We start from the raw sequence: 26,339 nt of genomic DNA on the forward strand, positions 1-26,339 counted from the left end.
CTTGTTGGTATGCTGTGCCCAATAGCTCCTGCTTGCCTAGTGGTCTTCTGAAAGGGGTTCTGACAGTAGGGTGAATTGAATCCCACTTTTATATGCCTTTTCCAGACAGGGGATGAGGATCTGTTATCTAAGGCTTCAGAACTGGTTTGAGATTGTTCTCTTTCAAATGTAATTTACAGGCTTCTTCTCAGACAAAGCTTTTGTGCAAAGACATGGTTCTTACAGAAGGCAGCAATGGGGCTGAGATCGCTGCACTTGTCGGTCGTCAGCGTTGCTGCAGTCAGAGACAGACAAAGGGGTGCGTCCAGCCTAGAAATGTTCGCAGCTTGAACAGAAACCAAAATCCCATCCCTTAACTCTACAATATACCAAGCACCAGTGCTCAAGAAAACTAAACAAAAACCAAAGGAAATGATGGACGGAGTGTTGAGCATTGCAAGCACTCACCCCCAGTCAACTGATCTGGGTTTAATCCATCACCGTTCTTTAGCCCACTCTGCCACCCCAGTTCAGACATGGCCATATGCAAATCAGTCTGACCCTGTGCCTCGTGGGAACAGTCCAGCCCGAACTGCCAAGCCATGTCTTCCCTGGACCGGAAACAAGCTTCCTAGGACCAGTTTCTGGCATTTCAGCCGTCTTCAGCCAGGCTTGCTTGAATCTAGTGGCAAAGTGAGCAAGGGACTCACGTCTGAGCATACCCTGCCAACTTATGGCGAACAAAGCAAAAACCAAAGGAAATGATGGACGGAGTGTTGAGCTTTGCAAGCACTCACCCCCAGTCAACTGATCTGGGTTTAATCCATCACCGTTCTTTAGCCCACTCTGCCACCCCAGTTCAGACATGGCCATATGCAAATCAGTCTGACCCTGTGCCTCGTGGGAACAGTCCAGCCCGAACTGCCAAGCCATGTCTTCCCTGGACCGGAAACAAGCTTCCTAGGACCAGTTTCTGGCATTTCAGCCGTCTTCAGCCAGGCTTGCTTGAATCTAGTGGCAAAGTGAGCAAGGGACTCACGTCTGAGCATACCCTGCCAACTTATGGCGAATAAAGCAAAAACCAAAGGAAATGATGGACGGAGTGTTGAGCATTGCAAGCACTCACCCCCAGTCAACTGATCTGGGTTTAATCCATCACCGTTCTTTAGCCCACTCTGCCACCCCAGTTCAGACATGGCCATATGCAAATCAGTCTGACCCTGTGCCTCGTGGGAACAGTCCAGAAACCGGTCCTAGGAAGCTTGTTTCCGGTCCAGGGAAGACATGGCTTGGCAGTTCGGGCTGGACTGTTCCCATGAGGCACAGGGTCAGACTGATTTGCATATGGCCATGTCTGAACTGGGGTGGCAGAGTGGGCTAAAGAACGGTGATGGATTAAACCCAGATCAGTTGACTGGGGGTGAGTGCTTGCAATGTTCAACACTCCGTCCATCATTTCCTTTGGTTTTTGCTTTGTTCGCCATAAGTTGGCAGGGTATGCTCAGACGAGAGTCCCTTGCTCACTTTGCCACTGGATTCAAGCAAGCCTGGCTGAAGACGGCTGAAATGCCAGAAACCGGTCCTAGGAAGCTTGTTTCCGGTCCAGGGAAGACATGGCTTGGCAGTTCGGGCTGGACTGTTCCCATGAGGCACAGGGTCAGACTGATTTGCATATGGCCATGTCTGAACTGGGGTGGCAGAGTGGGCTAAAGAACGGTGATGGATTAAACCCAGATCAGTTGACTGGGGGTGAGTGCTTGCAATGCTCAACACTCCGTCCATCATTTCCTTTGGTTTTTGCAAGAAAACTAAACAGCAGCTCTTTCCTAACAACCCCCATTAGAAATTCATTCAGGAATCACGGTCTCCATCCTCTTTCACTTGAATGTCTGAGCCTCAAGCCTCCAGCCATAGGTATGCAGACTATATGCTTCCACAGTCTGGGGAAGATGTATTCCTTGATCTCGTGCCATGCTCAACAAGGGGCATCTAAAAGGGATTCCACTGTCTCCAACACACAAACTCACACAGTGTGCTAATACGATACATGTCCACACTCATTGCACATACACAGGCTGAATACACATGTGCGATGTCAAAGCAAGGTTCTAGATTCCAAATAACAGTGGAACTTTACACTAAAAGGGTCAGCACACTGGACTCTCACTGACCACGATAATGGGGTCTGGCCACACTAGTTTCACAAAACATGGTCCAACTCTACCAGAAGCATTGAAAGTAGTCCAATGCCCACTAAGCTTTGTGTGCCCCTGCAAGTCACAGAGCAGGCTCTGGACCTTGCATTACCTTGACGGGTCTTGGTATATGCACACACACTAAGATATTATGAAACAGACAAAATAAAAGTCAGAATACCAGTTGACATGCAAAATGGTATTCAGGGGAGAGGCATCCATTCCCCTCACACTGTGCTAGTTTATTGGGCTGCAATCTATCAGTAGTGCTGTGCAGTAAGACAGTTACCTTATGGCACAATTAAAAAATGGAACTAGTCATCAATTATGTTGTAAATTAAAACCTTGTTGACAATGCAGAAGTCTTGCAGTTGCATAATGGAATATGGCACAATAATGCAGAACGAACAAGGCACTGAGCCAGACAAGGTGGGAATTAGGCCAAGACAGATGTAGCATCCTAGAGAACCAATCTAGGATTCCCAGAAATATCTATAAAAAAAATCACTGGAAAATATAAGGTGAGTGGATGACAAACGGTTCCTCGGAGAGGAATTTTACATTACACTCTCTACCTGGAAAAACAAAGCACAAATCTCAATGTATTAATTAATTGTAAATTTTGAACTTGCAAAAGGGAGGTTTTAAAGCTGTAAGTATGTTCAGAAAACAACAATAAAGTTCTTTATTAAAAAAAAGTCGGTGTTGCTGAGTGGCACACTACTTTCACAACAACCACAATCCTAGCAGATCTAGCCTCTCACCTTTTTCTAGCTAAGGTGATTGTGGAAAATCTCCGTAAGACAAACCAGTGCCTGACCCACTTGTGGTCTCTTATGCAGCAGCAAAGCATCGTACTGATGAAAGTGCAAGCGTGCCGATGTAAACGAACATATGTGCAAATAGGTGCGACTCCGACACACACACGATCATAACAGTGCTTCAAACAAAAGGTCAAACTTACCAGGCACGGACGAGGCATCACTCAGGAGATGGTACAGAGAGCCCCAGAGAACAATATCAGCAACTGACTCCCTGTCCTGCAATACAAATGGTGAATAAGTTTATTAAATCGACTCTATTCTTGAACTGTGCAAATTATATAGCAACAGCATACATGACCGTACGCTGTATAACACAACTAAAGATTTTCGAAAATGCACATTTTTTAGTGATAATGAACACTTAATCAGTACACTTGAATGCAACAGGTACAGTGAAATAATATTTGACTATACATGAGTAAAGTATAATACATGCGCACCTTCAGTTATTTAAAAAATGAAGAAAGAAAATAGGTTCTCACCTCTAACAGCCAAATAAACGATTTACTATGTATAGCTAGTTATTATTAAGGAGAAATGGAGTCACAGAATTTCGGTTGTTTTCCACAACAATACACATTTTAGTGCACACATAAGATTAAAAAACAAGTACTGCAGATTGCAGTAACGTGACATGCCATATAACGCTTGACATCGAGCAGAATACCAAGAATCTTCACAACTTTTTTGGGGCAAGGAGGATTGCCCAGTTCCATGGCCACAAATCGCTTTGCCAAATTATAGAAGTTAAGTTTTTCCCCCATTAAGTTGAAGACAGTTCTGCTTCATCCAAGATGTCACAGCACGTAAGCAGTCACAGAACCTGGCTCTTGTTGCTTCCTGGTTTTCTATGATAAAAACCACCAAATGGGTATAATCGGCATATGACAGAATCTTCAGACCGAAAGACCTAACAACCTTTGCCAAAGGGGCACATAAATATTGAAGACGGTGGGACCCTGAGAAGGTCCCTGTGGCACCCCGCAGGTGTTGCTGATACTTGATTTAAAAGGGGAATGAATGCCACTTGAGATAGGTCTAAAATGTGCTTCAGCCAGGCCAAGGCCTGTGAGTAAGCACAAATATCGAAGAGCCTCTCAATCAAAACTGGATAAAAGACCGTATTATTAGCTGCAGAAAGGTCTAATAATATAGCTTTATAGCCCGCCGTAGCGGGCTATACTGGCTATTAAAGGCCCGATCCAGCGTTAAAGCCCGAGCCGAAGGCGAGGGCCTTTAACAAGGGAGCGGGACTTTAATAGCCGGTATAGCCCAGCTACGAAGGGCTATAAGGTTATTAGAACATTCTGCCACTAAAGGGCAGAATGTTCTAACAAATAAAACAAAGGCTTTAGGGAGCGCGAGGGGATTGAAATCCCCTCAAGCTCCCTGAAGCCTTTGTTCACAGCCACAGCTGTGAACAGAGAAGCATTGGAATGTTGAAGCCTCTGGCTTATAGCAGCCATTATAAGCCCGGAGCTACTCCATTGTTTTCAATGGAGCTTCCAATATTCCAATGTTCTAACATAAGTGTAGGACTCTCATCATAATAGTGATTTGAGCAAAGATAGTTGATCATGTAAACGTGAGAAGGCTGAGAGGGCTGACATATAACCTTTAACAGTGCCCACCACAAAGCCTTGCTGGGCCAAAAACAGACCTAACAACAAAACGTCCGATAACTTGGCCCACAAAGGATAAAACTGTTGTCACCACGCCAGGCACAAATTACATCCAGCACCTCAAACAGATAGATTTAGTCGAAAGGTGTCTTGCCGCCAGTCATATCCACTACTTCAGCAGAAAAGTCGAAATTGCTCAGTTATCGCAGCTCTATCTCCACACATGGAGAAGTAGAGATTGGAGTGCAGTACCCTGCCCTGTTGGTGGTCCTTTCGAAGAGGCCAACGCATCAAAGGACAAATGCTCCGTTTGCACAGTGTGGTAGCACACTCTCCTGGCCCAAGCTGAAGCTATCAAGATGACTTGATCCCAGTCTGTCCCAATCTTCCTCAGAACCTTAGGCATAAGATGTTGCGGTGAAAAAAAAAAAAAATTGGAACAGAAGCCATGCGCTCCATTGCAGACAGATCCTAAGGATCCTGTTTGTGGGAACTCTAGTACACAGCAATTGCGACTCTGCAGTGGCACAAAGATCCATCTAGGCCACGTCACACTAGGCAAAGATGTCCTGAATGACCTCCTTGGTCAAGATGCGGTTTGTAGGCTGCCAGTTGACATCTGCTGGTCTCTTCTGCCCTGGCATTGAGTGACCCAGCCAGATGACAAGCCACTAGGGAGATCCAATGTTAATTGATCCATTTTCAACGGCACTGGGGCACCTGCACAAGATCCAAGACATGACACCGCCTTGCTTGTTACAGTACTGCATGTCGGTTGTGTTTTCTGTCAGGGCCTGCACCGGCCTCTTCCTGAAAGACTGGAGAAAACCTACAGAGCCACGTGGATGGCATGAAGCTCCAGAAGACGGATGTGGAGCTTTCGTTTGACTGAGACTAGAAACCCATGATCTCCATCTCTCTCATGTGACCACCCCTATCCAGAGACTAAGCATCTGTAACTACAGTGAGCCATAGTTGTGGCAGGAAGAATGCCATGCCACATGACAAGTTGGCGTCTACCTGCCTCCACTGAAGTTCCTGGGCTGTCTCCTTTTAGAATCAGATGTCGTCTCACAGACAGCTCCTGGTGCCGCTCCCATTCAAAAAAGTGGTTATGTTACTAGACCCACGAGTGCCAAAAAAACTGGAGGATGCATGAGACTAGGAGACCAAGAAGCCTCAAATCATCATCAGAGACCCAGGATTGAGCCTGAAAAATTGATGAGAATGGCATTTAGGGAACAGAAGTTATGAACTTCCAGAATAAAGGCATCTTGGAAGCAGTGTAGGGAGTGAAGAGTAGGTTAAAGTTTGTTGACCCTAGTGATGCCGGCAAACTTGGCCACCACCCACATTCTCTGGAGCTTTGAATAGCCTGGGACAGGTGCTATATTGGCTCTAGTCAGCGAAGCCCTAGGCCATGAGATTACAGTCTAAATATCCTATATTGTTTGTGGAACTGAAAGGCCAATGAAAGTAAGCCTAAAGAGCAGGCTGTGGCACAGCTGTCCTTAAAACGTCTACAGTCAAGCTAGCATTTTCATTAGTGATGCCTTTACATAGCTGGAGAAACCTGTGGCACACATCCAGGCATGCCGCTTGATACCACTGGTGAACATAGCATGGCCCACGAAGTCTGTCTTGGCAAGTCTAGCCCTCAAAACATATTTGCAGCGTCTCGTCCAAACTGAATTGCTTGGGCAAAGGCTTTCCGAAACTTGTGAGACACAGCCAGTAAGATTGCACTGTTCATGTCTAAAACGGCATGTGTATATAAGGCCAGGAAACAGAGAGCATTTTGGGACCAATGGGTAAAGCGGACAGAATAAAATACTCTTTTGCGAAATGCAGCAAAGCGCTTTGACTGCCCAATTAGTGGTGCTAAAGATAACACATTTGGGTTGACCTTATGTGTGGAAGTTAGGACCACTAGACTCTCAGGGGTCAGCTGCAGAGTAAGAAATGCCCAGCCTCCAGGAGCCGGCTGATGCTGCCTAGCTACCGAGTGACAGGAGAAGAGCACAGCTTTACCCATGCTGCCATCAACATATCTGTTAGGGCCTCATTAAATGGAAGGAAGAGGTCTGATGTGGCAAGCCCAGGCTGCAAGATTTACAGCAACACACTGGCATTTGTCTCAGTATGGGAGTTGTAAATCTAGTACTTCTACCACTCTGCAGACAACAACCGTGAACAAGGCAGTTTCCTCTGTGAGTGGTCATGGTGGATGTTAGACCTGGCACCATTGGCGTGAGTCCCCCTTCCATTTTGTTGCTGTGCCTCATACGTTTTTCTACTGTAAGATGCTTAGGGCACTGTGCCACTGCTGCCAGTGCGAGTGCTCCCTATGGTAAATTGTTATATGAATTAGTGATTCCATGATTGGGTATATTTGATTCACTGTCAGACCATAGTACAGTGCACGAGAGGTGCCCGGGGCTTGTGAGTCAAATGCTGCTGGTGGGCTTGTAGCACTGGTTGTGCCACCCACAGAAGCAGCCTGTAAACATGTGTCTCAGGTCTGCCATCGCAGAGCCTGCGTGCAGTCTCACACTGCCATGACGACTGGGTAAGGGCACCCACTTTACCACTCCCTAAACCTTCCCTTTGCTTCATATCAGTCACCCCTATGGTAGGCCCAAGGGCAGGGTGCATTATAAGTATAAGGTAGGACAAGCCTCGATGTGTGTGGCATGTCCTAATAGTGAATTACAGCCATTTTCGTTTTTCACTATTGTAAGGCTACCTGTTCTCCATAGGCCAGAACGGGCAGTTTTGATTATTGCACCTTATAATCCTAACTGACTCAGGAAACATGGTAGAAATTCGAGTTTAGTATGCCTGAACTCAGAATGATAAAATACATCTTTTAGTAAAGTTGGTTTTAACATTCTGTGTTTGAAAATACCACTTTTAGAAAGTAAGTATTTTCTTGCTCAACTGTCCAAGCCTGCCTCTGCTAGGTTGTGTATTGCTTGTCTGGAGTTTGAGTGACAGGGGCTGGGGGAATTCCAGGAGACAGGGTGAGGCAGCCAGGGCTGAATAGAGAGATCTCCATGCAGATGGGTGGGAGGAGTTGCACCTGGGACCTGAATATGGATGTGCCTTCCCTCCACAATGCTGGCTCCACCCCCTGTGGAGCATCTGATGTCTCTGCCCTGCTCTCTGAAAGGAAAGAAGGAGTCATGTACACAAAGTGCGCCAGAACTGGTTTGGCTGGGCAAAGGCCCCTCTGCTCTCAGAGGACATAGGATTTTGGGGTATAAGTATTGGGACCCTGATCCCAAGAATTTAGATCACTTTTGGGAAGACAAGAAGAAACCTCTGCAGAGGAAGGAACCCGCGAAGACTGAAGGAGAGGCTATCTCCACCTGGTTGCTGTTTTGGGGAATTTGCCTGCAGTGGTTGCCTTACTGCCTAAGAGAGGGAGGAGAACTGTGTGTGTACCCTCATCAACTTGTGCAAAGATCTCCAAGGGCTTGGAAGAGAGCTTGCCCCCTGACCGAAGTCTCAGGACCGGTAGACTTCACCAGCCTTTGTGGATTGCTGCTGGAAACGCTGTTTCAGTGGCTACAGAGGCAGGGAGCTGTGACCGACTCTCACGACCGGCCCGGTGTCCTGTAGGCACCGCATCGAACAACGTCCGCATCGAAAAACGCAAGCCCTGTGCTCACCGACGCCGTTCTGACGTCGTCACCGAGCCGTTGCCTGCACCGTAACCTGAGGACACCGCAACGTGCAATGCCTCGCTACACCAAATCGAACTGGTCTGACCAACACAATCACTGTTGTTGACTTCGAGTCCTGGGAACGCATCAGAGTTGGGCACCGCTCGCACCCTTCGCGAAGCACCGCCTGATTCGTACCGCTGTCCGGACTGATCTACGCCAGCTCCCGCAATCCGGCTCTGTCGACGCACCGCAAGCTGCAAGCACCGCATCGAAGCACCGTCTCGCCCTGCAACGTACACCTTGGACCCACCGACTCGGTCAACGGGCCGTTGCCTGCACCGCATCGAGGGACAACGCGTCCTGCAACGCTTTCTTTTCTGCACCGCGACGAACGCCTCAAGTAAAAGGTACTGTGACTGAGTCTGTCGACATTTGAGTGGGCCCGGACCGACGCGGTCTGCTGGATTTGTTAGACTCTGTGTTATTTCAGCAATGCTGTAGCCGGACAGGGCTACCGACTCGCACAGAACTTAGATTTAAGCCTTTTTAACAAGAACTCTTGATCTCTAATAGTATTGTGGATTATTTTTGTCGTTCATGGTCTTGTGGTAACTCTATATAAAAGATACTTATTTTTATAAATATACAACCTGTGTGGTGTCCATTTGTAATGTTGTCACTTGATTACTGTATGTGTTCACAAATGCTTTACACACTGCCTCTGAGAAAAGACCGTCTGCTCGTGCCAAGGTTCCAAGGGGGTGAGCAGGGGTTATTTTAGGAGTGTACCCCCTTACCCTGACTAGAGGAGAGGGCCCCTATTTGTCACAAGTACCTACATGTGCCAACTAGAAACCCCCAATTCTAACAGTGGAGATTCTGATAAAATCTCAGGTTAAGTGTCTACACCAGAAGCATTCTATAAGTTATGTTTGTTATTCAGATTTATAGAGCGTGCTTACACCCAAAGGTTTCATGGGACCAAAGCTTGAACTCGATCATTTATGAGGGGGGGGGGGGGGGGGGTGGAACAACACATACACTACCAATAAGTGGAAAAAGTACAGTTTATAACCTTTTCCTGAACAATGAGAGTGAAAGAATTAATCTAATACAAGGTGGTAGCTGATTCCACTCCATAGCAGCAAACACAGAAAAGGACCTTCCACCTAGTCTAGTTCTTTTAAAATGTGGACTGTGTTAAGCAGGTAAGAAAAGCGTAGACATTGATGAGTATGAAACGTAATGCACTTTTTAAACAAACATGGGGCTGTTCCATGCATACACTTCTGAGTGATGTACAATACTTTTAAGGTAATCATTTTGCTAATAAAACCTAGCAAACCATGGAGAGGCATTAGAAAGTCTTGTAGACTGCGTTGTAGTCCATGCTACTAGATTATTACCTTTCTGTGGTCTTTGTATTTGCTGTTAGGCTATACCTACATGTACAGCATTACAATGATGGAGCAATAATTGAGTCACAAGCCTATGTGGCTGCAATCACGTCCTTATGGCATCCTCAGACAATCGAACAGTAGGTTTCAGTGATTTAAAAATGTAGAAGCAAAAGGATAACATTGAGGAAACCTGCACACCCAATGTCAGAGATGAATCAAATTTGAAAATAAAAGTCAACTACAGATTGAGGTTATGGACATGAAGCCAGGTTTGAAGGCAATAGGAAGCAAGACCAGATTGGTGGATTTCTGCCCCACCAAGAGAACCTCTGATTTTTCCATATTTATCTATAACCAATATCTGTCCGTAAGCCTTTAATAAATCGTAGACAAAAAAGGAAGAGGTTTAGAAACACATCCCTCTCCATTAAGCTCAAATATAAACTGGATGTCATCTGCATAAGAATAAAAGGAACACCCAAATGTTTTAAGGTTGAATAAAATAAAGCTAATGTAAAGATTAAAAAGAAAAGAAGAACTGAGCCTCAGGGAACTCCTGCAACTAAAACAGAGGGTCAGAGACAAACTGCAAGAGCATAATTGTTTGAGTCGGATTTGTCAGAAATGATTTAAGCAAGGCAAATGTTGTTCAGCCACTCCAGCAAATAGGATTGTATGACTGACTATGTCGAAGTCTGCCGTCAAGTCCAGTACTATCAGGACACAGATGAAGTGGCTGTCAGCAGCCTTCAGAAGGTCATATTGTACAGCTATTAGTGCGGATTCTGTGCTTTTGTTGGGATGAAAAACGTACCTGGGAGTCCTCAGATAGCATAGGTTTAAAAACAAAACATGGTTTCCATGATTTTTGCCTCAGCCTGTAGAAGAGTGATAGGGCAATTATTTTGGGGATTATACTGTGATTCAAGCGGGTCTTTTTTCTTTTTTTAAATAATGGTCTCACAAAGTCTTGTTTAAGAGGACTAGGGACCACAACAATTTTTAAAGACAAGGAGATAATGTTGTATAAAAGTTCTTAATCGAAAGATTATTTTTGCGTAGCAGATGTACCGGAATCAGATCTAAAGAAGATCCAGACTTACATATGTTAATCAATAAATTAAAATCACATGGCAAAGGACAGTAGAACTGTTCTAGGCAAGGTTTATCAGTCCTGTATGAATTAGCAGCTGGGCAGAAAATTCAGACTGGGAGGAAGTTCTAGAGGTGTCTCGTTGAGAAAAAGCAGTTCTGATGTTAGTATATAATTGGGTTAAAAAGGATATTAGTTCACAATAAGCTTGTGAAACAAGTTTTGGGGGGTCGATCAAAAAGAACATAGTTCCTTAACTACTCCAAATTCTCGTTGTTTACTGTTGTATTCAATAATATGCATGGTGTAATATTGTTTTTGTGTGACACGGATGGAAGTTTTGTAAGTTAATAAAAACGTGGCCCTGTACATTGATTGGAGATCATGCTGGAGTCTCCATTTTCATTCTGCCTGTCTGGGTGTGAGCTGGAGAAATTTGAGAGATACAACTGCAATATTTTCTCATTTTCATCCATTTTACAGAGGCCAATTCATCTAAAATGGCTAAAGCCCAGTTAGGATAGACTTCCGAGTCCAAAACCATTAGGAAAAATCAACAAAAGAATCAATTAGAATAGGATTTCTTCCATGCTCTAAACCATTTTTGTTGGTTTACATTACATTTGACATTAGTTGGGTAGCTCCTGGCACAATCCAGCATCAGTATGAGGGAGGAGTTAGTTGTAAGAGGCAAAGGATCATCTAAGGATGGAGGATGCACGTTGGATATTTCATAACACGATATGGGCCTAGCGCAGGTCGACGTTTGCTCTGGGTTGGAAATAGATGCTGGACCCTATGGATTAGTTACTTACCTGTAATCCTAGTTCTCATCCAGGGGTATACTCATCAAAGTCATAATCTATGAATAATCCCCGCCCATGTGCGGGATCCCGGAGCATATAGAAAAAACATACATATATATATATATACATATATATGCATATGTGAAAACATATACATGCAGCCTAAAAAAATTTCAAACATGGCAAAGCAGTAAATTACATAGGTTTGCATTGCAGTGCCCCCTAACCCATAAGGAAAAACGGAAGCACCAAGCCAATTGTCACACAACAATGCTTTATTGCCATGAAGCAAACCTGTAATTGCAGGCATTTGCCAGTAGGCTACAGTAGAGTATCAAGAAACAAAGAAAACTGACACCTTGCCTTTAAGGCATTAGAGTAGGGGGACCATGCCTTTAAGACCTGCAGGAGACCCCCTGCTCCCATGATGCACCATAGGTGGCAGTTGGGCCAGTTCTTTTTGACGGTGCACTCGCACCTGAGTAGATCTGCAACACTAACTTAAGGAGAAAAAATGCTCGTCCGGGGAGGTGGGTGGGTCGCTTATTACTTTGATGAGTATACCCCTGGATGAGAACTAGGATTACAGGTAAATAACTAATCCTTCTAATCCAGGGGATACTGATCAATAGTCATAATCTATGAATACAGTAGCAAGCCCATACCCAAAGTCTCGCGGACGGGCAGATTAGCATTTAGAACATGCATTAATATCACATTAGCATAGCAGTTATGCAAACAAATTCCTCAAAGAGGCCTGCCCCACCTGGGCGTCGGCCTGTGCGTCTGAATCTAGGCAATAATGGCGTGTAAAAGTATGTACTGAGCGCCATGTAGCCGCTTTGCAAATTTCAGACATGGGAACGTTGCGAAGGAGAGCTACAGTTGAAGCTTTCCCTCGAGTAGAATGTGCTTTTGGTCTACCCTGCAGAAACTTGTGAGACAGTTGATAGGACAAGGCTATACATGAGACAATCCATCTAGAAATGGACCTCTTAGAGGCAGCCAGCCCGGTATTCGTTGGACCGTAATTGACAAAGAGCCTGTCAGACTTTCTAAGCGAAAGGGTCTTAGCAAGATAAAATTTCAATACCCTCCGGAGGTCGAGAGAATGTAAAGCTCTCTCCGGGGGAGTGGTTGGCTGAGGAAAAAAGGTGGGCAACGTGATCACCTGATTAATGTGGAAGTCCGAGACCACCTTGGGCAGGAAGCTCGGATGAGTACGTAGCACCACTCTATTAGCATGGAAAACAGTGTAAGGTTCCTTGCAGCAGAGGGCCTGAATTTCACTCACCCTGCGGGCAGAAGTGATGGCTACTAAGAAGGCAGCCTTCCAGGTCAGATGCTGCAAGGATGCCTTATGAATCGGTTCAAAAGGGGCTCCCATCAACTTAGAGAGAACAATGTTGAGTTCCCAGGAAGGGGAAGGAGACCTCACTGGTGGAAATACTTTCTTAAGCCCTTCTAAGAAATCTTTGACTACCGGCATCTGGAAGAATGAGACCTGGGTAGGAGATTTCCTATAAGCTGTGATAGCAGCTAAGTGGACTCTGATGGAAGCGTACTTCAACCCCGACTTTGCCAAGTACAATAAGTAGGGGAGAATAACCTGTTCTTGACCCCGGTTCGGATCAAGGGCGTTCTCTGCACCAAATGCAGAACCTCTTCCACTTGAAGGCATAAGACTTCCTAGTGGAGGGTCTTTTTGCCTCCCGGAGGATGTTCATACAGTCCGCTGGAAGATCTAAGTGTCCGTATTGGATGAATTCAGGAGCCATGCCGTCAAGCGAAGAGAGGGGAGGTTGGGATGGAACACTCTCCCCTGGTCCTTGGTCAGCAAGTTCGGTAGGCAAGGCAACCTCCGGTGTGGCACCTCTGACAGCTGGAGTAGATCCGGATACCACCACTGACGGGGCCACTCCGGAGCAATCAGGATCATCAGAGTTCTGGTCCTGTAGAATTTCTGTATTACAGCTGGGATGAGAAGGAGAGGAGGAAAAGCGTACAGCAATGTCCGTGACCAGCTGATCAAAAATGCGTTCCCCTGAGATCCCCGTTGGGGGAACCTGGAGGCGAAGACGGGGCATTTTTTGTTTGCCGCGTCTGCGAAAAGATCTATGTCCGGTACTCCCCACAACCGGAAGATCTCTTGAGCGACATCTTCGTTGAGCACCCAGTCGTGCGCTTCGACAAAGTCTCTGCTGAGACCGTCTGCCTGCACGTTCAGGGTCCCTGGCAGGTGAACAGCAATGATGGACAGGTCTCTCGCCAGAAGCCATCGCCAGATGGACTGAGCTTCCAGAGATAGGACTCGTGATCTGGTGCCTCCTTGCTTGTTCAGATAGAACATAGTTGTTGTGTTGTCTGTCTGAATCTGAACATGGTTGGTTTGGAGGGACGGATACAGGGATTTGAGAGCTAGATGGACTGCTTGTAGCTCCAAGAAGTTGATGTGATAACTCTGTTCGGTATTGGACCAGAGACCTTGTACTTGAGCTGGCCCATATGAGCACCCCAGCCCTGCATGGAGGCATCTGTGACCACTGTCTGTGCCGGAGGCGCCTGCTGGAAAGGGACGCCGTGAAGTAGATGGGAGCGTTTCATCCACCATCTGATGGAGTCTTTGGCAGCTTGGTGAAGACAAATGCGATCCTCCCAGCGGCCGGACCTCTGCGACCATTGATCCTCTAGTTCTTGTTGCAGAGGTCGCATGTGAAGACGTGCATTGGGTACAATGAAAATGCACGCAGCCATCGACCCCAGAAGTGACGACACTTGCCTGGCTGTGGGAAGTGCCGCGTTGAGAAGCGTGTGACATTTCTGAAGCATGGATGATAACCTCTCCTCCGAAGGACACACGCTTGCCCTTGCGGAGTCCAGAGAGGCGCCCAGGTAGTGAATCCGCTGAGTGGGATTGAGGACCGACTTTTTGTAATTGACCTGTAATCCCAGCGAGTGTAGAAGATTGAGGCAAAGCGAGAGATGGCTCTGGAGTCGAGCAGGAGTGGAACTCTTCAGGAGCCAGTCGTCTAGATAAGGGTAGACGAATATCTTCAGTTTGCGGAGGAAGGCAGCTACCACCGCCATACACTTTGAGAATGTCCGTGGAGCAGATTTGAGGCCAAATGGCAGAACTCTGTACTGATAGTGCCGACGAGAGATCTGGAACCTGAGAAATTTTCGGTGTTTCACTGAGACAGGAATATGGAAGTAGGCATCCTGTAGGTCGATGGCACACATCCAGTCCCCCTGGTGAAGATGCGGGAAGATCTGATGTAGAGCCAGCATCCTGAACTTTTCTCTCCTCACAAATCCGTTGAGCAGACGGAGATCGAGAATGGATCTGTACCCATTGACCACTCCTCGTTTTTGAACAAGAAAGTACCGGGAGTACACTCCTTGATTTCTCTGCCGGAGCGGAACCTCCTCTATGGCGTTCTTGGAGAGGAGAGTGGCTACTTCGTCCAGTAAAAGTTGTTTTTGGATTTGAGGGAGGTACTGCCTCCGTGAGGATACCTGCGGAGGGGGAGACTTGAACCTCAGCAAGTAGCCATGCTGTACGATATTCAGCACCCATCTGTCTTTTGTAATAGCTTCCCACTCTGCCAGGTGAACACTGATACTTCCTCCTACCGGAGTGGCGAACGAGCGCGGAGGAAGTAAAATCTCACTGCTTTGAGGGCTGTTTGGTGGAGGACTGTTGCTGCTTTGCACTTCCTCTCCCTCTGCCACGGCCCCTTTGTTGAAACTGGGACCTCTGTTGATTTTGAGGGGACCATTGGGGTGTTTGAACGAGCTGATGAAAGGCACGCTTGTCGCCCTGCCGAAAGTGCTTGCGATATTCCTTGCGCTTTTCCAGTCCCACAGCTTTAACGGTGTCCAACTCCGCCTTCATTTTGGTCATTTGATCATCAGCGTGAGCCCCAAACAAAGATGACCCGTTAAATGGCAGATTAAGAATCTTCTTCTGCGCATCAGGCTTGAGGCCCGTTAGCCTTAGCCAGGCTGAGCGCCGAGAACATACGCCATGCGAATAGCCAAGTGCGGCGAGATCGGAAGCATCAGCAGCTGCACTGATGATTTGATTGGCTACAAGCCCACCTTCCTGGAGGATTTCAGTAAAATCCTGCCTGTCTTCTCTTGGCAGTTTCTCAACAAATCTGGAGAGGGAATCCCACAGAGAACGATCATACCGCCCTAGCAGGGCTGAAGCACTAGCCACTTTCATGTGGGAGGCGGAAGTGTTGCACATCTTTCTGCCATACGAGTCCATTTGCTTGCTGTCCTTCTCCGGGGGAACAGAAGACGACACGGAGGCAGAATGGGACTTCATGGCAGCTGCCACGATCACGCAGTCCGCTGGCGGGTCCGCCCTCAGATACAAAGGGTCCTCAGCAGGAGCCTTATACTTTTTTGCTATTCTTGAACGCACAGAGCCCACCGTAGCGGGGGTGAGAAATGTGCCCATAGCTGGCTCCAACAATCCTGGCACCAATGGGAGCAAAGGTCTGGGTGCTGACCGGTGATGCAATGTATCAAAAATGATTGAAGTGGGTGCCAGAGGGGTGTGCAGCGTGATATTCAATTTCTGCGCACCTCTACCCAGGACGTCAGAGAAAGTAGTGATGTCATCAACTGGGGACACTCGTGACGGAGGTGTAGATGACAAGGTCGGAGAGTAGTCCCGGACCAAGGACCTTGTGGAGGAAGACCAGTTGGGCGATCTGGTGCGTCGCCTCTTGTGGGGGCGGTCGCTGTGGTGAGCCCTGGACCTTGATCTGTGCTTTGAAGGAGATCTTGGCCTTTTTTGCGAAGAGGGACGGTCCCTGGATCGAGACCGGCGTGGAGAAGGCGGCCTTCGACTACCCTGCGGAGACTTGCTCCTGTGCGGAGAAATCCTGGAGGGAGAGTACGTGAGGGAATAGTCCGAGCCCGGACTTCTGCAGTCACCTGTACCCACACCCTCCAACCAGCGAGGAGAAAGTCCGAACTTCTCTGGTGCCTTAGGTGATCCTTCCGGAGAGATGTGCAGCGTATGCAGGCCTGGAGATGATGATCGATCTCCAGAAGATCTAGATCTGACTCCTCTCTCCGTGGCCACTGCCGCTATATCCTTAGACGTCGAACCCCTCGACATCGATGATGTTTGTGTCACCATCGGTGTCAATTGCTGAGAATGGCGTTCAGCCCTCGACGGCGGTCTCGACGCCGATCGACTACGGCGTTGCGGAGACATAGACGTCGATCTTAGTCGCCGAACAGACGCAGCAGTTGTCCTCTGCTTCTTCGACAGTACCTTCGACGTCGACTCTCCTGGAACCTTGGTCTTTCTTGAGTCAGGAGAGGTGGTGTGTCGCCGTTTTTGAGATTGTGAAGCTGAAGAAGGTGGTTTTGAGGATGAATGGTCGCCTTCACGACGGCTTCTCTCCTTCTCCAGCTGGGCATGTAGCTTAATGCGCTCTCTATCTCGCAGAGTGCGCTTGGAAAACTTCTGGCAGTGGGGGCACCGGTCAGGCTTGTGTGAAGTTGGCAAACACAATACACACAGAGTGTGGATCCGCCAGTGCCATCTTATTGCCACAGGAAGGGCATTTCCTGAATAAAGCAGGCATTCTGACTGGAAAAAATATGGAATTCTTCAGGAAACCAGCAGAACACACCTTCAGGAGCCAGAAAATGTCGAAAATTCTGAAAGAATCTGAATTACCAAACTTTCAGTCAAAAAACTGAAGAGCTCAAGCTCCAGGATCCTCACAGAAGGAGCCGGAAAAAAAGAACTGGCCCAACTGCCACCTGTGGTGCATCATGGGAGCAGGGGGTCTCCTGCAGGTCTTAAAGGCACGGTCCCCCTACTCTAATGCCTTAAAGGCAAGGTGTCAGTTTTCTTTGTTTCTTGATACTCTACTGCAGCCTACAGGCAAATGCCTGCAATTACAGGTTTGCTTTATGGCAATAAAGCATTGTTGTGTGACAATTGGCTTGGTGCTTCCGTTTTTCCTTATGGGTTAGGGGGCACTGCAATGCAAACCTATGTAATTTACAGCTTTGCCATGTTTGAAACATTTTTAGGCTGCATGTATATGTTTTCACATATGCATATATATGTATATATATGTATTTTCTATATGCTCCGGGATCCTGCACGTGGGCGGGGATTATTCATAGATTATGACTATTGATGAATATCCACTGGATGAGAACCGGAGTCAGTACCATGGTGATTTGGGCCGACGTGCAGTGCCTGCATGGGCAGGTACTGGCAAGGAGGAGGGAGAAGGTCCAACATGGTCAGTCAGTGCCAGGAAAATGTCAAGTTCGACTGGAGACCCCGAGGCGACATAGGGCTCAAAAGGTGCTTCAGAAGGAGCCGACTTTGCCTTAAACATCTGCAGCAGTTAAGGCCTTGATTAGCTGAATGGTCAATGATGAAAACCTCAGATTCTGCTGGGACTAACCTTGAAATAGCCCAAGAGTCAGATAATGAATGCCAAGTTGAACCCTTGGAGTGTTTTCTGGGCAGCTTTTCCTATGCGCAGGAGTGAAACGAATTCCGGTTCACTTTTTAGCACTCAGGGCAGGACTACATTTAAAATTAACCAGAGGACGTGGAGCAACATTGGTACTTGGTGTGGGAACAGCTCCACAACCTGGAACATAAGTGTGCTACGTCTTGAACGGTGATTGCAGCTTCCAGCGCATCCATTTCTTGTGTCATGGAATGTAGTGTTTTGCTTCGTACTCCCTAATCTCCTTTGGGTGTATCAGGGAGAAACTGTCACATGGCCTACAAATAACCATAATCTAGGCACCACAGGCAGACATCAAGCATATCAGTGCCCGACATCTGCCTCCTCCAGTGTCATGGCATGGTTTAAAACCTTTGCTGTATTGGGGATGGTGGGGTGATATTTTCCTTGACACTATTTAATTATGGAACTTGGAGCCAAAACAACTCAAAATGTAGGGAGCAGCGCTTCAGATCTGCGCCGAAGGATGCGGAAAGAAAGGAACTAAAATTAGTGCATAGAGGTGATTGGTGCCTATCGGCAGCTCCACACCATCACATACAGGGCCATCACAGAGATGATGGTGCCACTTTTTGGCATGTGGGAGCAATAGCTGTTCAAAATATGAATCCAGTCTAGCACCTAGGGCTAGAGTTGTGATTGATTCAAGTGTTAAAGCAGAGTTGAATGTGAAATCCCCCGACAACCCCCAAAACATGTCTAAGGATAAGGTCTGTACAAACCTTTATAAATTCCAAACCACACCTAAATCAATAATAGCGACTAACATTGTAAATTGAAATATCTTTAATTTGAAGTTTCAGTGCTCTGAAGACATCTTCCAACTGAGTTAGATGTGGACAACAAAACCAAAACAAACATTTCCCCCTCACCCCTCAAAATAAATACATACAATAAGAGATTTATTGCGAATTTCGAATAACTGGACGCAACACTGAACCCAGTGATCTCCAGTTTTTAGTGTACTGAGTGTAAGTTACTGCCAGTTCTGACAATTCGCCACGAATTAGGACCCAACACAAGTCTTTACTGCTCATGACGGTTGCTTTTACATTTGATACTTTTATTAGGTACTTACCCCACTAATGTACTCAGTACCCCCTCTGCTCAAAGCATGGTCAATATAAGCCAGCACCTTCTGTGTGGTTCCAAGAACGTCTTGTAGCTTCTTCCCCTGAACCACATGGCTGTATAAAGCCAAAAGCACTGCAGGCTGAAAAACAAAAAGGAATTGGGAGTCATTTACACCATGAACCATGAATCAATCCAGCAGACTGAGGCACTAATCTCGGCTTCCCCACCTTATCAAAATATATGAGGATGGGTAAATAATTTTATCTCCTTATGCCTTGGTTCCATTATCTAAACAAGCATTGAAAATGCAACAGGTCGCATCCTTGTTTAAGTTAAAGCAATTCTGTTTGTAATTAGGTGTTTTTTTAGCTTTGCTTTTATTAGTGTCTTCCAAACTTTCATGTAGATTACATGCATATGTATGCATATATGTATATGTATGCATGCATTTATATTTGTGTTTATATCTCCAGATCTCGGGGAGGCACACAACAGCTCGCATCTCTTCAGCCTCCTCCAGCACTCGCGAATTCTTTCACTCATGCCGACGCGTTTCGAGGTAAAGACCTCTTCTTCCAGGGCAATGTATTAATAAATACATGAGCGCGTGTGGCCCACTTAGGGAAAATAATTGTACTTCTCCTGGGGACTCAATATCCCAGTATGCACTCCAACAGGAAGTTGCACTAAGCCAATCAAATTAAAAGGCACTGAGCCAATGAAATCATGCGGCATACTACTAAAAGCAAAGGAAAGTACTCACTGCGTTCTACGTGTATACATTGCTCTGGAAGAAGATGTCTTTACCTCGAAACGCGTTGGCATGAGTGAAAGAATTCAGGAGTGCAGGAGGAGGCTGAAGAGATGCAAGCTGTTGTGTGCCTCCCAGAGATCTGGACGTTTGGTGGAAAATGTTCTCTGTCTCATCTTGTATCCCTAGCCTAGGGTGTAACAAGGTTGCCGTGGACCCCGGTGCAAACAGAAAATGCACCTTCCGATTTTTTTGTTGAGTTATAAAAGACAGCAATCATCGGGGATCAATGGGCCTCCTTTGCCCTCGGTGCCACTGCACGTGCTGAGCCCGGAATAGCTACAACCCACTTCTCCAAACCGACACACAGCCCCCTTCCTTCATGTGTCCCGCTCACATCTCTATGGCTTTAGCGCAGCGAAGTCCGTGGACTGAAAACAGTCTCTAAATTCCCCACAGTCCTGTTCTTTATATTTTTATCTGTCTTTATCACAGTAGTTGTTGATGGGACGCGCTGTGCTAAGGAGAGTAAGTCACCACACGTGGGATGCAACACAGCATAGCATGCGAGATGAAGCTAAGAGATAGAGGCGCTTCAGGGCGTTGGACGAATGTAGAAGGGAGCTGGCACAGTGCTTACACATCGGAAACAGCTAGGCTGCTGCCCACAGGAAGCGCTGCCATTCATCGGATACAGTGGTGGTGGTTGTAGGGTAGTTGTTCAGTGCATGCAGTCAGGGACAGAAAAACAGAGGAGTGCTTGGAGATTCAGTGCACGGAAAGTAAGGAGAACAAGTTTTACACTGTCTTGTGAGCAAAAAAATAGCTGGTACCAATAATAAAAACTTACAGGCTATTTAGCACCTACAGACGGGCTAAAACAGGCTCTGACAACCGGGCCTGCATCAGATTGGAAAAATGTGTCAGGAACACAATTCAAAGCTACCCCTGGGGAGAGGTCCGCGGGGGGCCGGACGAGTCCCGCAGCCCCACTTGTGGGTCTCAGAGTCGCTTCAAAGGGTCTGATGATGTCACGGGGGTAACAGCAGGGTCACGTGCGACTTTATCAACGTTGGATACGTTTCTGCTTTTAAGTTTATTTCCAGTATCATTGCAACTAATATAAGTTTGACGCTGTTCTGTAACAAATGTTTCCGCCCCCGCCCCGTGAAAGCAGTGCATTGTGGGCGCAGAGCTGATGTGCCACTTTAAGAAATGGGAGACATTGTATTACCCTCCTCAGAACAGGGAGAGGCACCTCCTCAAAACAGAGAGAGGCACCTTGGGGTCGCTCTCTCATTGACAGTGTATTGGGGGTGATATATATCCCCAGCGGCACGTTGTACACTCCTCACGCGGGGACCCCTAACAAAGGATACAGCACACACATATGGCAGTAACGTGCTTTGGTCACAAGCTGATGCAGCACCTTTATTTAATCCCTCGGGCCAAGCCTGGCCCTGCAGGTGCAAAGGGACACATTGCAAGGTAGTGCCCGGATGGTTCACTACACCCCCCACCCCGAACGTTATGGTACCTCTGCGTCGCAGGGGCTTGCATTACACCTCTATGAGCCAGCTTCCTATCACCCTCACACCCCTCTATCCCGCCTGTGGTCAGGCCCAAGGCTGTACTCTCAAGGCCGGCAACACGAGATGCCTGCGCCAACACCAGTGATTATTGAGGGGGGCCCTTGGGACCAGCCGTTTAGCCTTGTTTCACTCAGGCTGAAAATAGCTGCACGGTTCATACGCCAATTCCAGACTAAATAATTAATCTGACCTCATGTCATTGTCTTTGTTCTTGCAGGCTTTTGAATAACAAATCCTCAAAACACCATTGATTTAAACGCATTCCGATACGTCGCATTGGATGAAAGCCGGATGAGCTGCAGAGCGGTTCTCAAAACCAATTAGAGTCTTGGTACATACAAGAAATATTACCGGGGAAAACGTTCTTATTAGGTATTTGTCTCGCGCTAAACGCGATGCAGTTCAACATTTCTGCTCCTCGAGATATCAACGCCTGTGACTGAAGACGCCGTCACCAGCACTGACGATTACGTGTACTTTTCTCTTTTTGAGACGTCCCACTTGGACGGGCTCGCCTGCTTTCCGTTCAAGTCGCAAAGGAATTCTTATCTTTATGGGGCCATGTGTTTGAAACACATTGCCCCATAAAGATAAGAAACCTTTTGCGACGCACTGAAGGCAGATGAGCCTGTCCAAGTGGGACGGCTCAAAAAGCCAAAAGTAAACGTCACGAAGAGCTCTTTTCCAATGGCTGGCCTCCGTTTAGCATAAACTGTGATGCCAGCCAATGGGAAAGAGGGGCGGGGCTTAAAGCCCTTTACAGAAAATACCCAAAAACATTAAATCTCGCCAGCGAGACTGCGCATTTGCGCAGCCCACACCAGCCGAGACCTAAAAAATAGGATTTGTGTAAACTGCTAACACTTTTAAACACTATATACACATTTGGATAGTAACACTTTTGAAATGTTAAAGGATTTGATTTGCAAACATTTCACTGCAGGACTCGCATAGATGCACTCTATGCCGGCGTTTGTCCCACAGCGATATCTTCAACACTTTCACTCTTAATACTTCCTTTCCCAGTTTCCCTGTGTTTTTTTTGCAACTCCTCTATTTTTGGGGGTTTTAATTTTGTCGGTGCACCATGATTCTGATATGAAGATGGTCTTCTGCTGTCAGTCTTACATTCCTCTTAACAAGGGGTTTCATCCCATGTGCCCCTGCTAGTTTTTCCCCTTAAATCTCGGTTCTTTACACCAAAACCTCTAGACATTCTGTCACCTGCTACTGCTGCGGTGTGGTTTTAGGCGGTGCAGTGCAGGTAGTGGAATGTCTAGTACCTGGGTTAATGCAGCAAGAATGCTGCATTCCAATGGAATCTGCATTTCACAATACTTTAATGTTGCTATCTAGCAGGTAAAGATATTTGGATGTTATGCTATTTTAGCTGTTTCCATAATGAAAGGGAATATGCAATCATTGAATTATTGAGCATGCAGTTTATTTATTAAAACAAGCATTTGCAATGCAATAGGTCTCGCATTTGCAAGAGTTTAAGCTACTGACATTGTAAATGACAATGTCTTTTATTTATCTGTTTTGGAAATTAACACATAAATAAAAGACATTGTCATTTACAATGCCAATAGCTCAAACTTTTCTAAATGCAAGACCTATTTAATTTCAAAGAAGCGTCCTCCATTGTCCCGGGCTGCTTGGAAAGAGAAAGCGCGCATGGCACGCTGAATGTTACAGGAAAGCATGTCGTGCCTGCAGTAGGAGAAACTCATTAAAGAAAATAGTGCTTACAGACTAAATAAGACATACTGTGTAACAATAGAAGAAAAAGGGCCAGTACTCATTGGAGGTTACAAATGAAGACAAGCTGGTACTAAGGAGGGACTAACAAGCCTATTAACGAATCAGAAGCCAGCATTTACAAAGGACAATGACACAAGCCAATGACAAATATAGGTAGAGAGTGTGCGGAGCTTGAAGTCCATTCTCGAATACAGCAAGCCTCGCAGAGCAGCACATACGCAGCCCAGGCTCGACCTAAAAAGACAAGTCGTTACGATTTGGGGACGGCAATACCAGAGAGTGCAGTTAAAAGGCAATAATGTGTTATGGGAGACAATGCCAACTAACCAACATGAACCCTTCAGTCACCAGTTTTGGTGACAATATCGGTCACAGTGACCTTATTTTATTCTCAGTGATGTTTCATACCCTTACACCTGTCTTCATGACTTAACAAGATTGACAGTGGTGCGTGGAAGCGCACCTGCAGAGGACCTCGAAATGTTCCTAAAACCCTGTAACTTTTTAACAGTGGTTCAATAATGATTTGACCAGCCATGCATGGTCATGTGGCTCTATATACGATATGGGGTGATACCCCGAAACCAGTCTCAGGATGCTTGTTTCCAGTCCAAGGAGGACCTGAGCTGACAGTACAGGCGGAACTGTTTTCATGGGGGGGGGGGGGTGGGGTCTAGACTGATTTGTAAATGGCTGGATCCAAAGTGGGGTGGCGAAGTGAGCTAAATAACAATGGATTTAACCCAGATCACTTGACGATGGGTGAATGTTTGAAAAGTTTCAGCACTCCATCCATCATCTTGTGGTGTTTGCTGGATATGTTCAGGACAATAAACATGAAGCAACATATACAACAATGGACAAAATGAATGCAAACTCAAAAAATACAGTTTTCACAGCAAGGGTCAAAATCAAGGCACAATGAAAGAATATAATGCTGTACTTATTTAAGCCTTATTGCACCTGGTCAGATTCTCAACAATGGTGCATTAGCCACCAGTAACTGCCCATCCACAATTATGGCCTGAGCAAAAAGTCTGAGTGCATAAGGGAAGGGCAATTAGCTGCTGTTAACACCAACTGCATGTTGGCAGGAAGGCTAATAGCACCAGGTTCCAAAACACGGGCAAAAAGGCCAGCCCTTCCTGCCTTCCATATGACCCTGCTTCATGCTCTCACTGAATTCAAATAGAGCAAAGTCAGAGATGCCAGTGCCAACTTTTTAAGCTTTCTAACTGAATGAGCCAATCTCAAAAATCCATACAAGGTTCAAATATATAGATGCATACTAAAGATGTACAATGATGGTGAAGATTGTTGGAAACCAGCAGTATACCGTCTTCATGCAATTACACAAATACATTCATAAACGTCTCGAGAAGCATGCTGCTTGCATGCTAAATGTATAGGCATTTGTTCTCTCTTTCACAGCATACACAGGTAAGGTACACAGAAAGTATCTTCTCAACTTTAAGGGTGGCAATGGAGGAGGGGATACGAAGCATTATGCACACGCTGTGTAGCTAGATTCATGCCATACTAGTACAGAACCCATGGCAGGTAAGCACATGGAGTTTGTGGTAGGAGTCTGCCATGGGAATAGCATAGGTGGGCAGCAGGGTAACAACAGCTTGGCAGTCTGTAAGTATAACTACCCCAGTGGCAGGTTGTGACATAGCCCCGGCGGCAACGTTCTCTTGTTTATAATAAAATAAAGAAAGCACCTCCCATTCGCTGACGTAGTGAATCCCAGCGCTCAGCAACCTATGTAAGAAGGAAGCTGTTTTTGGCACTTTTTTATAGCGCAAACTCGATCTGAAGGTATTGAGGCGCTTTACATGATATCAAAATGCCCGAGACAGAAGAAGTGGCATAAAAAACCCTTTACTGCTGATGTCATTACAGGATTTATCCCTTTGTCTCACACTAAGCACCTTAGTAAACATAAATTGGCTGCTAATTGGTTAGGGGAAAGACAAGGAAGGAGTGGACATTACTGAAAGGAACCAGGAACACTAAAGAGCGAGTTGGGGTAGCAGCCTCCGTCAGTGCAATATTATCATTGGTCTGCATGAACAGAAGCCACAGCAGCGATTGCTACGTAAAACCGAAGACTGGAAGCAATTGATATAGGGAGCGGAATGGTGTGTAAAAGTCGCTTGAAATGCTATGTTTACCACTTGGGATGCGCGGGGGTGCTGGAGGAGGGCAGAAGTAGTTGTGTGTCAGTCATACTATGTATTTAACAGTGCGTGCATTATAATGCATCTGAGAAAGTCAATGCCTGATTCTAAGCAATTGCAAGATACCCCTGAAGCCAAACTGTCTCTCCCATAGCTACAGCTCGTGCGGCATCTCCCGGCACGCGCCTCATCTCTGAAGGAAGGCATGAGGTGTCCTTGCACGTGCACATGACTCCAGTCAGGCTCTTGTTCTCCTGCCGCCGAGATGAGAAATTCATCATATCAAACGCGAGTCCGCAAATGAAAGTAATGGCCGCAAATTATAGTAATGGCATCGGTTGCCAATCTGCGCCATGAGCAATACTGGCCTGATAAATGGAGCATGGATACAAAGCGACTGACGGCAGCAGCCTGTCATTTAGTCTTCACGCATCGCGCTGCAGTCGGTGTCCATCGCAGGTCACAGGAACTTCTCAGCTTCATACTGGCTTCCGCCGGGCGTCCGCTCTCCCCTTCCTGATATCCGAGCTGCTGAGTAAATGAGTGCTTAGCGGATAATTAAGAGATGCTGTGTGCAAGCAAAAGATCAAGTCCGGGTGGGCGGGGGCCAAAAGGAGACAGGCCGGGAGCAAATAAGCCTCATTTTCAATTGGAGGCTAGCGTTCAGCATAAAGGATGATGGCAGCCAATGAGAATCATGCGGACCCTCCACTCCACTTTTGAAATCGCCTGGATTACAATAGATCTCGCAGAGGGAGCAGCGCATGCGCTGCAACGCTAGGCGAGACCTAAAAAGGAGTTACTGACAGTGTTTACTTCCTGAGGGAGTCCCAAAAAATATGTTGCACTTTCAGTTTC

The 26,339-nt window shown here is 46.5% G+C and overlaps 1 protein-coding gene across 2 annotated transcripts in view; it reads right to left on the reverse strand.

Moving 5' to 3' along the window:
* MARS1 (methionyl-tRNA synthetase 1) overlaps window positions 1-26,339 on the reverse strand; it is a 253,255-nt gene that overhangs the window by 175,177 nt on the left and 51,739 nt on the right. For both annotated transcript variants that reach the window (XM_085654605.1, XM_085654606.1), the window contains exons 4-5: window positions 19,196-19,330; window positions 3,139-3,214 (exon numbers count right to left, since the gene is read on the reverse strand). In XM_085654605.1, coding sequence (XP_085510731.1) covers window positions 3,139-3,214; window positions 19,196-19,330 — 211 coding nt within the window. The remainder of the gene's footprint in view (window positions 1-3,138; window positions 3,215-19,195; window positions 19,331-26,339) is intronic.

The sequence above is a fragment of the Triturus cristatus genome, chromosome 4_1 (genome assembly GCF_964204655.1).
Source record: "Triturus cristatus chromosome 4_1, aTriCri1.1, whole genome shotgun sequence".
In the NCBI taxonomy this organism is placed as follows: Eukaryota; Metazoa; Chordata; class Amphibia; order Caudata; family Salamandridae; genus Triturus; species Triturus cristatus.